At 33.5% G+C, this 18,383-nt stretch overlaps 1 protein-coding gene across 1 annotated transcript in view; it reads left to right on the top strand.

Annotated features, from left to right (window-relative positions):
• LOC106144243 (triadin-like) overlaps positions 1-18,383 on the top strand; it is a 130,842-nt gene that overhangs the window by 77,402 nt on the left and 35,057 nt on the right. Inside the window, exons 2-6 of the mRNA XM_026787355.1 lie at positions 10,514-10,540; positions 10,905-10,952; positions 11,586-11,633; positions 15,106-15,150; positions 16,272-16,292. Coding sequence (XP_026643156.1) covers positions 10,514-10,540; positions 10,905-10,952; positions 11,586-11,633; positions 15,106-15,150; positions 16,272-16,292 — 189 coding nt within the window. The remainder of the gene's footprint in view (positions 1-10,513; positions 10,541-10,904; positions 10,953-11,585; positions 11,634-15,105; positions 15,151-16,271; positions 16,293-18,383) is intronic.

Raw genomic sequence — 18,383 nt, 5'->3', positions numbered from 1 at the left:
ACACACACACACACACACACACACACACACACACACACACAGTCCAACCCACATCTCTCTCCTCCAACTCCCATGGTTCCCCTGTAACACGTGCCTCTCCCAATTGTTGATGCTCTTTCTTTTGTGAAAACAACCCATTAAATCTAATTGATATTGGCTTTCTGTGCAGGAGTATGGACCATTAGTTATTGCAAGATCAATGTCCCAGTATCCAGAACCCCAAAACTAATAATCTCCCTTCCCTGGTGGCTATCAGCTGCCAATAGATCCTTAGTTGGGGTGAAGACCTTTATCAGTTGTTTGTGCCAAATGTAATGAGCCAAAAACTTTGTCATTTGATCACACTATGAGAATTTTCTTAATATGTTATTGTAGATCCCTTATACTTTTGTGGCCCAAATTTCATATGTTATGACTACCATTTTGTGTGTAGAATATAAAATATATTTGATTAATTATTATTTGCTTTTTACATAAAAATATTTGTTTGTGATGTTATTGATTATAGTGTGGAGAAGTATTGCAATGACATTTTACTTACATTAACTCAAATAATTTGAAAACACGTGATAAAATATAAAATTGAAGCTATTAAAATGAATAAAAGCACTAACGTGTATCCTTATATTGTTACTCATTGGAAATTACTTTTACAACTGGATCAATTATTACCTACTTGAAAGAATCAAAGTTACTGTAACTTCTGTGGTAAAAATAATTCTGGCTATACAAATTGGGTTATATAACTCATTATTTCTAGATTTCGACAATCTATCTGATAGGATATTACAATCTTTGACACTGAAAAGCTTTCCCTATAATTTAAGGACATGCTCTTTTTAGAATTATTAACTATACCTCAATAAATTGAGAACATTTTCTTAATTAAGCTTTGTTTTCTTAGATATCAATAAACAGTTAGGAGACATAATTGTGATAAATAACCATGATTGTGTGCTAAATTAATTCTGTGAGCAAATGCAACATAGTATTGAACAGGGTTTATCAAACTTTGATATGTATTGGGTAATCCTGGAGGGGTTTTTGTTTACAGTTATTTGCTTATTTTATATTTGAATTTATATATTTGTATGTGATACTGTATTTACATCATTTCCATCTCATGTACTCCTGCTTCCATTCCTGCCCCTCCACTTCCTCTCATCGTTATGACTTCTTCTTTTATTATTATTGTTATGTATGCAATTATGAGTACATGTGTATATTTATAAATACATATTACTGAGTCCATAAAGTATTGTTATAATGTATACATGTTTAGGGATGACCATTTTGGATTGGGTAACCCATCAGTGAGCTCATCCCTGGAGAAGACTGATTCTGCCCTTCTCAGTAGCCATTAGTTTCCTGTAGCTCTTCACCTAGGGGTGGGGCATTTTGAGATGGCCCATATTCGTGTTGGAGCTTAAGTGGTGATATCACTATTAATCAGGTCTTCTTTGGGTGACCTTATTGTTAACAGTTGTAACTCCCTGTCATATATTACAAAAACTATCTCATTGCAGATATCCCTGTCTTCAGGCACTGTAATCTAGAAGACGCTATCTTAGTAGATTTCCTGGTCCTCTGGTTCTTACAGTCTTTCTGAACCTTCTGTCATGATGAATCTTACGTGTAAAAGTTATGTTATAGAAGTATTAATGGGATGCCCACCCCACAGTCCATTTTCTCTGCATTTTGGGCAATGTGGATTTCTGCACTGGGCTCTATCTGCTGTACAAAGAAAAAAATTTTTTTTATGAGGGCTGAGAATTATACTTATTTGTTTGTTCCAGGATGGACATTAGAATACAGCTGGCAATTTTACTGGTTTAGGAATGTGGTGGTTGTTGGTTCTCTTCCAGGGTTCTTTACCTCACTATTCATGCAAAGCTGGCTGGGTGTACAGTACCCTGCATGAGTTTGTTCCTATTGAGTATGTCTTGAGTTGTATCTTTGATTACCCTTGAGATGTAAGTGCCACAATCTCACCCTTTCATCTAACAGCAAGACAGTCACCAGCATTTGTCCATTCTAGCTCCAAATCTTTTATGAGTATAGAATCGTGAGTAAGTAAAAAAAATCAGGAGGGAAAAAAAGAACTAGGGTAGGAAAAGAAGGAGTTGTAGCAAAGGGAAAAGTAGGACCCGGGTGCTGTGAAGGCAGAAGTGGAAAAAGCTGGATGGTACTTTATCTAGCAAGGGGGATGTTGAGGGAGAGGAAAGGAGGAGTCAGAAAGAACACCAAGGATCCATGGATAATTGGAAAAATACATAGAGGGACATTTTATTTTAACTAAGAAAGCACTATATACATATATATGTGTGTGTGTGTACATGTTTATATATTAAAATAATTTAATTTAGGCTACTTGAGGTGACAATGTTCCACACAAGAGCAATAAACGATTTAGCAAAATCTCAGGTGGTACACGTGAGAAACTTCATTTGAGTTATTGGTCGAGGGAGTTCAAGAGACTTCCTAAACAATAGAAGGTATTGCCATTTGTCCTTGGTTGATTTCTGGACTTGAAAGGAAAATACAGTTGATGGAGACTAAGCCCATTTCAAACACAATGCTTGGAGAAATTGAATTGGAACTTACATGTACTAGTTCTGGTAACACCCAAAGGTGCGAGAACAACAGACAAGAAAGAAAAGAAATTAAAATTCCTCCTCAGCTGTAAAGCTGACAAAACACAATAGCAAAGAAGTTTTAATTTCAAACTTCCTTTCAAATATATTACTGTTGCTGGAGAACTACTGCGTTACAGATTTTTTTCTCCAGTAAATGTTTTACGTATTTCCTTTACATTATTGTCTAAACGTTAACTTTATCTAATGTATCCACTTAGACTATACATATACATTTGTGTTTGTGTGTGTGTGTGTGTAATAGTCAATCATAAAAAGATAACCATTTTTTTTTCATCTGTGACTTTTCTTATATTTTTTAGATTTAGACTCAATCAATGTTATCTTAACTGAATATGTGAGCTTATCAAATCAGGGCTATAAATGGTATATGTGATACTACAATTTACTGGTGAGATTTCTTCTTGTTCTCTTTCAATGTGCTCAGACCAGTCATTAATAACAAATTAAAAATGTGCAGCCATATACATCTATCAAGACATAGTATATCAAGACCCAGCACATATGCTGTTAATACCCCTTTGGGATAACTGTTTGCAATCTAAGTGGTCCTCAAAATCGTATTAGAAAGCTCCTAAATGACAAATTTTGGGGACATCTCAAAAGTTTCTTATGATTCACGCAGTGGTGGCACACATCTTTAATCCCAGCAGTCAGGAGGCAGAGGCAGGAGTTTCGAGGCCAGCCTGGTCTACGAAACAAGTTTTTGGACAGCCAGAGTTGTTACACAGAGATCCCTGTCATGAAAAACCATCCAACCAACCAAACAAACAAAAAAAGGTTTCTTATGGAGCAGATGTCAGATGTGGGGTGAGGACTGTTTCCTAGACAATGAGGTTACTCTGGGAATTGTAGTTGGAACTCCTTACAATTGGACACGGACCTGATAAGGCTTCTCAATGAACACATAAACACTTGACAAAACCTGGACGATTCACAAACAGGTGTTTTTATTTTATAAGACCAAAATAGTTGATTGCAATGTATTCCTAAATCTCTTACTATGTACTGTAAAATTTTTAAGATTCCACTCATTTTCTATTAAGCCATTATCTCTTACTTAATGTTAATTCACTTTTTAGATGATACTTTATATAAGATTCCTCAAGCAATTCTGCCAGAGAAAAATTTCCACGTTTTATTTGCATAAAAGGATATTATGTTCAAGAATTTTATGAGTCTGTAATTGTGCTATAACTGTCTAAATCATCTTAAAATTTAGTATTATAATCCCCCAATTTTGGAGATAACCAACTTGTTTTCTTTCTTTAAATCAAGTAAAAGTAATCATTCAAATTATGAGTATGGTAAATAAATTTCTGAGCATTTGTTTTCTACTTGTACATGGAACTTTCCCTTCTTACTTTAAATTCAAATTTTAAACAATTCAATGAGCCTTGGGCACAGTAGAATAACTTCTGTGTTTATCATTTTGAAGGTGATTAGAAAGTCTGAGATCAATATGGAGCATAAAATTGCTTCATTAATAATTTAATATATTCCTCCAAAATATGTTTTTTTTTTATTGAGAAAAGGAAAAAGAAAGTATCCACCTCCTCCCAGCCTCCCATTTCCCTCCCCCTCCTCAGGGCAGGGAACCCTGACAAAATATGTTTTATTAAAACTATAGATGTGTGGAACATAATGACCTAAAAATGAGGTTCAGACTACCTGACCTTCTATAGAAGATTGCAAATCACTGCACTATCTGCTCAGGCTGGGATAAATGTGTCTGTACTCAGTCAGAGCTTCCAATTCAGTAGATAATATTAATAACTCTAATAAAATTATAAAATCTTTGAATTATTCGTCTAGCACAATGATGAGCGAAAATTGATAGGTGTCAAAATTAAATGTGTGTGCTTAACTTTATAGACAAAGTTATGCTGCACAAGAATTGGTGAGCATCCTAACTTTACCAATGAATGCAATCACATTAAAATTCTATAATTAAAATGAATCAGCATTAGCATCTTTATCCTGAGCAATAAATAAAAATGTTATACGTGTTCAATAAAGAGGAGTAGCTGAAATCTATATTGTTTGGTTTTTATTTTTAAATACATCTAAGTTCTATGATATTGAATGATAACAATTCAATAAGCATTTTATGACTGACATCTTTAATTTCTTTCAATGTTTCACAGGCAAAGATGAGAAGCCCATACCACCACATATGTTATGTGCATGCTTAATGAATGAATAAATCAGCAGAAAACCACAGATATTAGATGCATGTTTTTTACAGATTCATCCTTGCCCATTTCAAATATTATTCTGAAAGCTGGTTGCTTCACAGTTTTGTCTATACATTGTGCATAGACTCCAACTATATGTACTATGCTGAAATTTTCCTTTTTGCTTTATTTTTAATTCACTGGAAATATAGCCATCCTTGACACTGTCACTAAGAGTTTCAGTTGGTGTTTACATATTTTTGTTAAAAAAATTTGTTTTGGTTGGAAAGGAATGTCCGTTGCCTGTTTCATATTAAAATATAATTGATACTATAAAATAGAAATTCATGTGTACAAAAGAGATCAATTATATTGATTATCATTATAATTTAATTTTTTAGAGCCACAAGTGAAAAAAGAAGAGAAGTCAGGTATGTATTTGAATGTACAAATTTATACATGTATTCCATATTTATAATGAATAGCATATCTCTTTGAAATGTTATGGGAAGCTACATTCTCATATATAAAGTAAAATTCTGGCCAATTGTGGTTTCTGTATTTTCCTTCTCTCCTGACCCATTTTCCTTCCACCACTTCTCAGTCATTCAAACAATTGCCACCCCACACAAAAAAAATAAATAAGTAATTAAATAAGTAATCAATTAAATAAACAAATAATAAACCAGCAGGCCTTTATAGACAAGATTGCTATGCCACTGATTTTTAAAGAGAACCTATATTTCTGACATTGTTGCAGTCCTGAAATATCCATTTATACCTCATAAATGTACCTTGGAAATTACAAATATGTAATATTTATTCATTAAAAGATAAAATAAAACAACAAAGCTTTTTGTAAATTCATCTAAGATATCAACTTCTAAAAAACATGGTATGTATATATAAACACTACAAGAAGTTTCTATGGTTCAAACAAAGCAATTGGTCCTTGCTTGACTCTTGCCAACCCACATCTTTAAATTTTGCAAGCACAGATTCCCGTCAGGTAAATCTGTCACATACTTCTCTTTCCAACCTCCTGACTTAGACAGTCAATTCCATAACTCGTAGTATGCAGCAGAAACGTTTTCAAAGGAACTCACAGCATATGACTGTGAAAACAGTTAAAATTTGGAATCATGCCTGATGAATATATTAGTGCTGTAGAATAGAGCTCAATAAAACACCACAAACTGATGACTCTATAATGTATGTTTATTCCTTCAGTTACCGGAGGCTACAAACCCAAAATCAATGAGTTGGTTGAGCCATGTTTTTTTCTGAAACCCACAAAGAATCCATCCTTGCCTTTCTTGACTGCTAACACTTACCAGCATTATAGCTGTGCCTTTCTTGCTTACAGACTACTCTAACTTCTGTCTCCATGGTTACATGGCCATCTTTTCCATGAGTGTGTTTTGTTTTAGTAGCTTTCCTCTTAAGAACTTCATTCACAGTGGATGGGATACCTACCTCCACCCCTTTTGTTACATCCTAAGTAGTTACATCTGCAAGAAGCATATTTCCAGTAGGATAAAATTCTCAGATCCTGCAGATAAGGACTTGGACATACTTTTTGGAGTAAATACTGTATTCCATTCTAATCTGTACTTTATCCTGCCAAAATTTGTGTCTTTCCTATGTGCAAAATACACTGATACCATACCTACATTGTCTAATACTAATTACTACAACATCTACTACTAATTCCATGTGTTAAACACCTAACAATTCCAGATATTGATGCCATTTCTAGGTGATCTACATCAGCTTTGGGTGGAATAATGTGATGAAAATATTCTCTACCTGTGAGTCCATAGTGAATGATCTGATTACAAACAAAGCATGAGACCGTCATTAGGTGCATATTCTCATTCCAAGGGGAAAATGAGGACTACTGAGAACTCAAGAACAATGGCAATGGGTTTTTGATCCTACTGCATGTACTGGCTTTGGGGGAGCCTAGGCAGTTTGGATGCTCACCTTACTAGACCTGGATGGAGGTGGGCTGTCCTTGGACTTCCCACAGGTCAAGGAACCCTGATTGCTCTTGCTCTTCGGGCTGATGAGGGAGGGGGACTTGATCGGGGGAGGGGGGAGGGAAATGGGAGGCGGTGGCGGGGAGGAGGCAGAAATCCTTAATAAATAAATAAATTAAAAAAATAAAAATAAAAAAAGAGAAAAAAAGTGAAAATAAGGATGTTATAAGTAAAAAAGTTCTCAATCCTGGATAATTTCAAGTCTTCAGAATATTCTCTCTGTTTCTGTTCAGTCTTCTGTACTTGATGGGGTGGTAGGTGTATATCAGGCCCTTGCTAAGAATGGCTTTATCCTTTTTTGTCATTTTTTCACTTGATTTTGTCTCTGTCCCTTTAGTTGTTTTGTCTTTGCTTATTTAAAATTCTCAGGAGCTTGATTCATCTCACATTTAATCCGTGATAATTCAATAAAGACAGATCCTCCATAGCTCTTTCTTGGGCTATTTTTCTTTTGTTTTCTATAGAAGTGACTGGTTGGATCAAGCTGATTTACACATAATTTCATTCTTTTGTCCAGGTACAGTTAGACCTATATCTAGGGTGATTAAGGACTGGATGAAATTTTCTCAAATCACTATGGAATGATTTAATTTTTATAAATAGTTTTGATAAAAATTTTTATGGATAGTTTTCCCATTCTCTTATAAGGGACAGATTGGTATTAGTCTACCTACATTTAATCATGTTCTTGGAAATATTCTGTTAATAGAAACTCAAGTTATTTGCTTGCAATTTTGGACGTTCAGTCTACAGAAGAACATATTTCAGTTAAGTGCTCTGCCTTTCAACAAATACACCCTCTTCTTCAATGACCATGATTGATCTCATTCTCTTTCCTTCTTAACTGTCTTCAGAACAGTCTTTAGTGTCTGTTTTTATGTAAATAGTAATCTCTTCAAGTGAATCTAGGCTCTTTTCATGCATTTCACAAATTTTCCAGTATCTCCCCACTGTGTTATTCACAGTCTACATCCATATTTGCATATGTTATAGCAGTATTTCACATATCAATACAATCTATGAGTTTCCATGAAAGGAATAACGTATTCCAAGCTGTGTCTTAAAACAACATGTGCGTTCCACCACAACTGTACATGTTGAATGACATTCCTTTTCCAAGCTTAACGGAAATGTCTTCCTTGGCTCTTCTAAGTTTTGGTGGTTACCATTAATTTATATATTCCCTAAGATTTAAATTCATCATCACTTCAGTCTCTGCTTCCATTGTCACATGTCCATCCTCTCCCTCTCTGCCTCTTATGAGGAGCCATCCAATCCTAACAAGGTCTCATCTAATCTTAATTCATTACACCTGTACTAACCCAATTTCCAAATAAAGTCACTTTGCAAGTATTGATGCTGAGGACTCAACCTATTTGGGGGGCATACAATCAAGCCATAATAGTATATATCTAAATTCCTAAATTAAACAGATAGCAATTAGATTCATTTCAGACAACCTCTTCTAATTTTGTGGTTGAAATGATTTATCTAATATTAGTTTAGAACTACTTTTTACAAGCAGCTTGAAACCAAGAAGACAGTTTAGGTTTAAATAAACTCTCAACTACCTGTTCACCTGAGACATACTTTTAAAAAACACCTTAATGACAGACAAGTGGACAGTGGGAGTTTATCTACTGTGTTCAATAATCATTCCTTAAAAATGCACCAAGGATCTGGATTAATAATTAGCAAAATTCTTCACTGTCTATGGAGATAAACACAAAATATTTTTAATGATAAATTTGTGCTTTAGTTTATTCCATTAAAGTCATTTTTTGTCTTTTTCTCCTTTCAGAGCCACAAATTAAAAAGGAAGCAAAACCAGGTAACAATATTGTTAATAGTATGAGAAGTCATACCTCCCACAGGCTGAAATTGAAATTTTCACTAACTACCAACAGAATTTCCACAGTCTCTCAGTTACTTGTGATTTCTCCCTTTCTATTGTCTAATAATATTTCATAATACTCTAGTAAAATTCAGATTTCTATTTTGTGAGATATGGCTAGAGTATGGCTTTATATCAGTGATTCTCAACCTTCCTAATGCTATAACCCACTAATACAGTTCTTCATGTTGTAGTGACTCCAACATAAAATTATTTTATTGCTACTTAATAATTGTAATGTATTATTGCTATTCATTATTATGTAAATGTATGATTTGCAAATATCTGATATGTGACCCTATCCAAAGGGGTCAATGACCCACTGGTTGAGGACTACTACCTTTTTTAATTGTTTATATTGAGTCATGTATTTTTCTCTGATCCCCTTCCTTCCTCTGCCCTCCCCTTATGCCTTTTCCCATAATACCCATGCTCCCAATTTTCTCAGGAGATCTTGTTTTTTTTTTTTCTATTTATCATGTATATTAGATCCATGTATGTCTCTCTTAGGGTCATCTTTGTTGTCTCACTAATTTATACTTAACTTAGAAATGACTCCAAGATTTAGAATGTATTCGTCTGAGTGTTTTGATATCAGGTGTGATCATGTCTGTTTTGTGGCTTTATTTATATCAATTATTACAAGAGTCACAAACACAAAGTCATGGGCTCTTTGGGAATGAGGAGAACAATGGCTAGTACTCAAGAGGACGGCTATGAAGTACAAATGGACACTGCACTGTTACTTTCTTCATTAGGGAAGCACACAGCACAGCAAGTGCTATCCTTATGCAATAGTTTGGAGATGGTTCAAAAGGCCAAATTCATACAATTAGTTTTTCAGTATTTTCAAGCTGACAAATGTTGGAGCTAAAATTCTACACCCTGTCTAATTTTTTTACAACCCCCTGAGTAATTTTCTAAAGAACCCATCCCAGACTAACTGCATCATTTTATTAACAGCTGAGGTTAACCTGGAAAACGAGATGACCTCGTTTAGTTTATACTGTCATGATTGATTTCTTGTTTAGTACCAACTGGTTGCTGACCTGAGGCAAGTTTGTGAAAGCCCTCAAGCTCTATGGAAGCCATTCCTTCATTATGAGAAATGATGTAGCAAAATCTTTATTTGTCAATTAATCTAAGAATCTAAATCTAGCTTCATGTACAGTGTAGCCATCCCGCTCCACTCCTCATGGGAATTTACTCAGCAGCTATAATCATAACTTGTGTCTGTAGGCTCTTGTAAATAATATTATGGGTGCATACATCAGACATAAATGTCTATCTACCTTTTTATGATTTTTTCTCATGTCTTTTGTTTATTAGAGGTGAGCACATTTTACCAGAAAGTGTGTTAATTTTAAAATTACAAGTAATTCTTTACATTGTGTGTGTGTGTGTGTGTGTGTGTGTGTGCGCACGTGCGCGCGCGTGTGTGTGTGTGTGGTGTGCATATACTCATGCCAAGGTGTGGAAATTGAGATCAGAGGCTAACTTCTGGAAATAGACTAATTTTTTTCTACATTGTGAATTTTGGGGAGGAAGTTTAAGTCATCAACAAGGTTTGGTGGCAAGTCCAAACCTGATGAACCAATACATAGCTGTTGAACCACATCACTGGTACAGCATTAAAAATAAAGAGCTTTTTAAAGCTAGTTATACTTAATACCACTTAAAACTTAAAATTAGTTGTTTTAAAACATTGTATTTGTCAGATAATTTATTAAAATTTTATTCTTTCAGCTCCACCTGACAAAGCTCAAACACACAGTATGTATATCTGCTTCTTCTGTAATGCTCATATACAATCTTTTTAAAGAGCATTTTCCATTACCATAACTGTAAACTTTAATCTATGCTTCTACATTTATACTTTGAAAAAGCCTGTGATTTGAAAATTACAGGTGTTATGTAAAGAAAAGGTTTTGTATGCATGTACTGTTTTTCTCAAAACAAATCCTTTAGCATTTTGATATGAAATGGGATAGCCCAGAAGTTTCAAAATAATTCTCCTTATTGGAATAACTGCTATTTTCAATTTTAAAAACCATTGGCACAAGTCATACAGAATATTCATTGTGTGCCATACTAGAAAACTTTAAAATGTCTGACATATCATTTTTATGACTTTCAGAACAGGGCAATTCCAAACCAGAGCAAGTCGTTCCTCATGCTAAACCAGGTATTTCCCAAATGGCACTGTGGCATCCAATGGTCTTCCACTGTTCTATCTATATCAAAAGGAAGAGTCAGATCCAAAGCCACTTGTAGTAACACATGCCTTAAGCAATCAGCTTCTAGAGAGCATTTCTTAGTCATCCTTCCAACATAGGCTGAACAGAGAGTGTAACAGTAGGGTTCAAGTAGGCAGCCTTCTTCCCCTGCCCAACAGACCTGGGCTTACTGCAAACAGCATCCCACTCAGCCCCCAGATAAATGGACCCCACATGGGGTCTTACATTTTCCAACTTGTCTTTTCCAACAAGACAGTCTTCCAAATGTTGTCCTTTAATCCTGGACAAGACAGTCTTCTAAACATTGTCCTTTAGGGAAAGGTTAATATGCACAGGATCAGAGACAAATTAAGTTTGCCAAAATTCACCAAGAGAGTTACTGGGCAGATAGAACTCTTCCGGGACATTTTCCTTTTGGTTTCATTCAATCTAAAAGAACTTGTAATTAGCTGTTTCATTGAAAATCTAACTTTTTAATTTTTTATCTAAACAAACACAAACTATGAAGGTTGGAATACTTGATTGCTTTTTACTGCTATGTTGGAAACTTCTGTTTGTATTAATCCTTTTTCTTACTACAGAACAAAAAGTTCTCAAGCAGGTAAAAGCTATCACAGCAGAGAAGACAGGTAAAGAAATTCCTTTATAATCTTTTCTAGATCAGTTTTGTGCATATAGATATGCACAAGTATGCATTAAGTATGTACAATTTTTAATTAAAAATTAATTAAAATATAATCACATTATTTCCTCTATCCCTGCCCTTTCTCCTACCTCTCCCATGCCCCTTACCTTTCATATTCATGGCCTATTTTCCTTTATTATTATTTCACACAAACATATGTATGTATAAATTGATAAATACAACCTGCTTACTTTATTAAATGTTGCTTATTTAGGGCTGACAGCTTGATATTGGATATCCGATAGGAGGCTCATCACTGAGAGAAACTAATTCTCCTTTCAGAGTTTATTAGTCTCTAGTAGTCCTTAATTTAGGGTGGAAACCCCATTGATTCCCTCCCTTACATATTAGCATGTCTTTTGGTTTTGTCGTTTTTTAGTTCTTGTTAGTCTGAATTATCATGGGTGAGTCATGTATATATTTAAAGCCATAAAATGCAAATTTATGAGTTATTGTGGATAATTTCAAAATAATTTTCACTGAAGGTAGTAAAACGAAAGTGTCTTAACATTTTTTTTTAGAGTGTGATTGGCAAAATTATATATAATTTATTAGATCAATTTAAATATTAAACATCATGCATTCTAATTTGATCTTTCATCTTATTGTCTAATCACATTTTCTCAAATCTTAAAATTGCAGAAATCTAGATAAGAGAGATAACCAACAAGTAAACATGCTTGGTATACAAGTGAGATGACCTGAACTTAATTCCCAAATCCCATAAGATGAGAGAATTGGCTTCCAAAGTTGTTCTATGATCTTCACAATGGACACATCTGAACACCTGATCTCTATCTATCATCTTTCAATCATCTTTCTGTCTGTCTGTCTATCTATCTATCTATCTATCTTTATTTCTATTTCTCAGTTTTTATGTATATGTGTGTGTGAAAGAGTCTGTGTGTGCATATGCAAGTGAGATACACACAGAGTAAGAATAAGCACAAACAACAATACAATTTTAAAATAAATTAAAATCACATAATTTGAAGCTTTGTCTGCTTATAAATTAGCTCATATGATTCTGTTTATTCCTCAAAGAGTTGTGTGGTTATGTTTATTTAAAGATTTGCCTTAACATTAGTAGAACACACCTCCATCATTTCATGGGTAGGAAAAAGGATTCACACTCTTCAATTTTGGAGACTTTCCCAAAAAGACAAAGGAAACTTTTGAGTCTTGCTCTAAGCTGATGTCTTGAACCTCTTATCCTCTTTCTTTGAATCTTAGATGAAATCTCATCTCTTTGATTATTCAGTGATCCACATTTTATTGCGCTTAATTTTTCTAATACAATCTATGAAGCATTCTTTTCTTTGAACTGAGATGATAAGATTAAAATATTTTGTGAAATAAAATAGAACTCAAGGGAAAATAACTCATACAAATTATAGGCTTCCCCAAGACAACTTCATTTTATTAAATATGACCATTTTTCTCTTTCTTCTTCCATTGAGTTAATTTTTAACACCAATAAATGTTCCTTTAATTTTCATAGTGCCATATTGAGACATCCTTCAAGCCTGGAGTATCTCAGCCCATTGTTGATATTTAAAGATATAAAAAAACTATCTTGGCATATTTGTATTCCAAATACAGAGATTGTTGTAAATTTATGTGCATTTCATATCTTTAGTCAGCTTTTCACTAAGCAATATGAATAATTATATTTGTTATTTTAACATAATAGTGCTCAGAAAAAAAGCAGGCTTGCTTTAAGCTGAGAAAATAATCTGAGCCAAGAACAAATACATATGGGTATGAATGAAATATTTTTCTATTTTTTCTGTTGCTAGTACTCATCAGTATGCTGTCTATTTTGCCTTGTTCTCCGAAGTGAAGCCCTTAATCATCAAATAAAATAGCCTACTAACTTCAACTTTAACAATTTGCTCATTTTTATTTGTTTTTAGTGTAGACTATAACTAAATTTCTACATGTGATAAATTGATGTTATTTTATGGCTTTGATTTAACTCCTAGTGGTTCAATATTAATTAATGATTCATGATATTTGTGTGGAAGAAATGTCTGGAAGGTCTATAAGTATTATTAATATTAAAAAGGTAAGTCCATACAGGTAATTAAATACCAACAACAAAAAGTAGTTAGCAAATCATATAAATTTACATAGTTTATAGCAAGGGGAAATTAAATGAGTAATTTTGATATTAACAATACTTAGTATTAAATTTTATTTTCAAGCTACCTTATAGATTTGGTATTTAGAACACCAAAAGTTTATAAACATTTTGCCACTTATCTACTAAAATGGTAAAACTGTAAAATTTCCTTGAGTTGAACTGCAAAGATCATTTCCTTATACAGAGATTGTAATGATGAATTCTTCAAGAAATGCTGATGGATTCAGGAGGTTGTGAACATTAAAAAAACCCATGTTCACAGAAGTGAAATAAGTCCAATAATGTGTCAAAATTATCATTCTGCTTCGGCAGGGAGATATCTTTGTAGAACACAATCTGTTTAACCACTGAGTAAAAATTAAATGATAAGATCTAAAGACAAATGTGAACAAGAAGAAAGGATGTCATATTGGTGGTCCAGGAGATGGGGTGTAGATTTACGGAGCCTAATTAGAATGCAAATTTACACTTGACAAAAAAGTACACTAACACTTGACAGGTATTTCAGATGGGTGTGTGTGTTTTTGTGTGTGTGTATCTATGCTATAATTGTTATTTTATTTAACTTTTGTAATGTTCTCATTTTATTTTATATTGGAATGTTGGCGTCTACTTGTTATTTTGTACTAGTTTATAGCATTTACCATTTAGGTAAATACAGTTAATGGAACTCTATTCTGGAGAGATTTCAAGTTTAGTTTACAATTTATTCTCAGGTGGTTTTACTTCTCACATATTTCTATCTACTTCAATGGCTGGTATGTGATGTTGAACAAAAATATCAGTAGTTAAAGAGAATTTCTAAGGTAAAGAGCAAAGGAAAGGAAAGACAGACACATACTGGGACCACCCCAATACAGCTCTGGAGATAATTAGTGTGTCCCGCTCTAGTTTTTGCTCAGTTTCCAAATAGACCCACTTCCCTTTAAAATATTCCAAGACAGGGACACCTTCACTAACAAAGCAGCTTCTTCAAATTGTTTTATTTGACATGTTGTATCTCTTTCCTTTTAAGTCACGGGACAAGAGACTGCACACTTGGCACTGCCCTTAGGTGTTGGGAGAGCACATTTTAAGGGTCACTTGACAATGAATCTAACCGTTTATTATATATTCTTGGTAATAGCCTCTCTGTGTTACAAGTTGCAAAGAAATGGCTTTAGGAATATGCTTCCTGTGCAAGTGAGGGTCTTCTGCCAAGATGAAATGTGTCACACTCCCTGCTCCAAAAATATTCACATCTCCTGTGATTCTTCATTTTCTCCCCTAGAAAAAGCCGAACCTCAAGAAAAAGATCGTCAGTCTATGACAACAGGTATTCTTGGCCTTTTGGCTTACATGCTGTCTTTGTTTATCATGTTCATTAAATTTGAGCACTAAAAAAAATGAAGTAGGCATTTTTTGTTTTATTTATCAGTACTGTTTAGCTTTGTGTTTTGTACTATAATCTATCTTCTCTGACACTAGCTATGGTTTCAGAGGTAATAAAAAAGACTGTCAAAGCATGCTGCATAATACAGAGAAGCTAGCAAACTGAATTTGCTTTCATGACTTACAAATTCTTTCCATAATATTAGCTATTTAGCAAGATTGCTATTACTGCCATTTATCATACTCATGGTTTGATATGCCTTTATATGGCTTAAAAATATTATTAAAAATTACACGTGTTAAATTTGACTGATTGTGAACTTCAGCAAAAATATTTTCTTGAAATATATTCATTAAAATCTGTAACAATTAGCTTTACAAATTTTATAATATTACTAAGTTTTATGATATGAGGTTCTTTGTATGGTTTAGGTACTGTAACAAAGTGTTCTAACCAAAAAAAATAATCTTTTGTCTTCTTTTCTTTATATATTCAATCACCATTCAAAATGTCCCAAATTATAATGAAATATTTGTTTTTGAATGAAGAAAGCTTATATTTAAGACTGAATAATACTTTAATAATTCCAGAAGGCATACTTCACTGGATAAAGAGGAAATGTACTTATAAAGTGTAGATTTTCATGTACTATACAAATGCATATTTTCCTGAATTTTATATCACTTTTCAATCACATTCTTGTGAATTCAAATTATTAATTGAATACTAATGCATTCCCAGAAAGGACAGTGGAAACATTATTCTGTGGCAATAATAAGTAGGTAAACATTCAGATTATTTTAAATGCCTATTGTCTTATCCAATAAAAGTTAAAATTTTGCAGATGAGAAAACTAAGAAGTTCAACACTCCCAAATTTTATAGCTGATCTATTAAAAGATTTTAGAAAATATTTTAAAGACTTATGAAATATTACTCTATTACTTACTATAATATATACTTAATTTATCCCATTTATAACAGTAAAATAGAAAATATAGTTAACATTATATATATATATGCATATATAATAGAAAATTTTCACTCATGATTTTTTCTGTTTAGATAAGCCTAAATCATCTTCAAGTAAGTATATCATTTAGAACAGAAGGATGTGGGTGTGTGAGCTGGCTCATGGAGTAGTACTACTTGTTATACATTCCTGGTGACATGAACTCAATCCCCTGGACCCAATTAAAGGTAGACAGAATAAAAATTGAGTCCAAAATTTTGACCACTGACCTCCATCCATGTGTTATATAGCACATATTCAAACACTCACCCACAAACATACCTGCGCGCACACACACACACACACGCACGCACGCACACACATGCACACACACACCCACATACCCACGCACACGCACACACACACCCACGCACACACCCACACACGCACGCACACACACACACACACGCACACACACACACACAAAAGCATGCTCACATACTAATAATGCACAGTTTGTAAAAAGAATATTCTGTTATGAAACTTTATTTTACAGTGTGTGTAACTGGTAAGTTAAATTTCAAAAACAGGTTTATTAATATAAAACTATTATATTATTTATATAACAAACTTATCAACAAAAGATACATCGTGTTTTCTATTTATTAACACCAGAGCATGTGAGTCTATGGTTATACCTAGTGCACTATATTAGAACATATCAGGAAGGCCTAAAATGCTTTCCTTCACTGTGCCCCTGTATCATACTTTTCATGAATGATACAAGTAGATAAAGTTTCAGCGGTTAATAATGCTGAATGTTCTTCCAGAGAACCCAGGTTCTAGATCCGCACCCACATGATGGATCACAACCATCTGTAAGTCCAGTTCCTGGGAGTCCAATACCCTATTCTGGACTCCAAGGATACCATGCATGTACTCAGTTCATACATGCAAGCAAAACAACTAAAAATATAAAATAAAAGTAAACAAATCTCTATAAACCCACAAGTAGTTTCATCTCTCTTTTATCTACTTCTGTTTAATTGTTAGGGTTTATTCAATAAACGCAATGTGAAGATTCATTCAATGTTAGTGTGAAAGTCACAATGTGAGTCAGGATAATTCATAATTCGATATTTCTTATATATTCCTCAATTATCTTCAACTAATACTGTATCCTTTTATTTCAATTTTAAATGTTTGAAACAGATTTCAGTAATTAAAAATTATGCTTTGATGTTTCAGATAATAATAAAATGTCATTATAAACAGAAACAATATTTACAAACCCAAGTTTTATTTAGGAAAAATAACGTAAATTGTATAAAAATTAACTAAAGGTTGATCATTATTTTTTAAAAAGGTTTACTCATTGGGAAACATATATATATATACAATAAAATATGATTGCATCCATTCTGAATCAATTTTGATTAAATTCATTCTCCCTCACAACTTCTTTCTTTTCCTCAAACTCTTCCTCCTCCTCTTTCTTCTCCTCACTCTTTTTTTACTTTTTTATTGAAAATGGATTTATTTTCATATAATGTATGCTAATTACAGTTTCCGCTTTCCTAACTCTTCCAAGATCTTCCCAACCTCTCCACCATCCAAATCCTTTCTTTCTTTTCATTAGAGAAAAAACAGATATCTAAATAAAATAAAATGAAACAAAGAAGAAATAGGACAAAAGAAAGAAACAACAGGTAAAATAGAGTCAGAGAAAAAGGACAAAAACCATGCATACTCAGAGATACAAACTTTTGTGTCTCTGACAGAAATCTTATACAAACAAAATCAAAACCATTATATATTAGCAAAATAACTGTAATATTAAAAAGAAAACCTAGTCAAAGCATTAGGAGACACAAAAACTAACTAGCCAACCAACCAAATAAACAATCAGACATCTCCGAAAGTAATATTGAGTTCATTTTGTATTGGCCATCTACTGATTAGCATGAGGTCAACCCTATGTCTGGTTTGTATACTCAGTGAGAATTCCTTGAAAAAAGTAATTTTTCATTTGTAAGTGGTTATTGATTGGACATAGCTTCTAGGCTAAGGGTGGGAGCTTCTTTTTACTTTCCTCTCAGCACTGGAACCCATCTGACTCAGACCTGTGTATAACCTGAGGATGCTATCACAGTCTCTTGAGTTCATATGTGCATCAGTCCAGTTGTGTTTATAAGACCTTTTTTTTCATGCCCTTCATTTCCTCC

Source organism: Microtus ochrogaster, linkage group LG9 (genome assembly GCF_000317375.1).
Source record: "Microtus ochrogaster isolate Prairie Vole_2 linkage group LG9, MicOch1.0, whole genome shotgun sequence".
In the NCBI taxonomy this organism is placed as follows: Eukaryota; Metazoa; Chordata; class Mammalia; order Rodentia; family Cricetidae; genus Microtus; species Microtus ochrogaster.
This window is presented reverse-complemented; position numbering and strand designations above follow the sequence as displayed.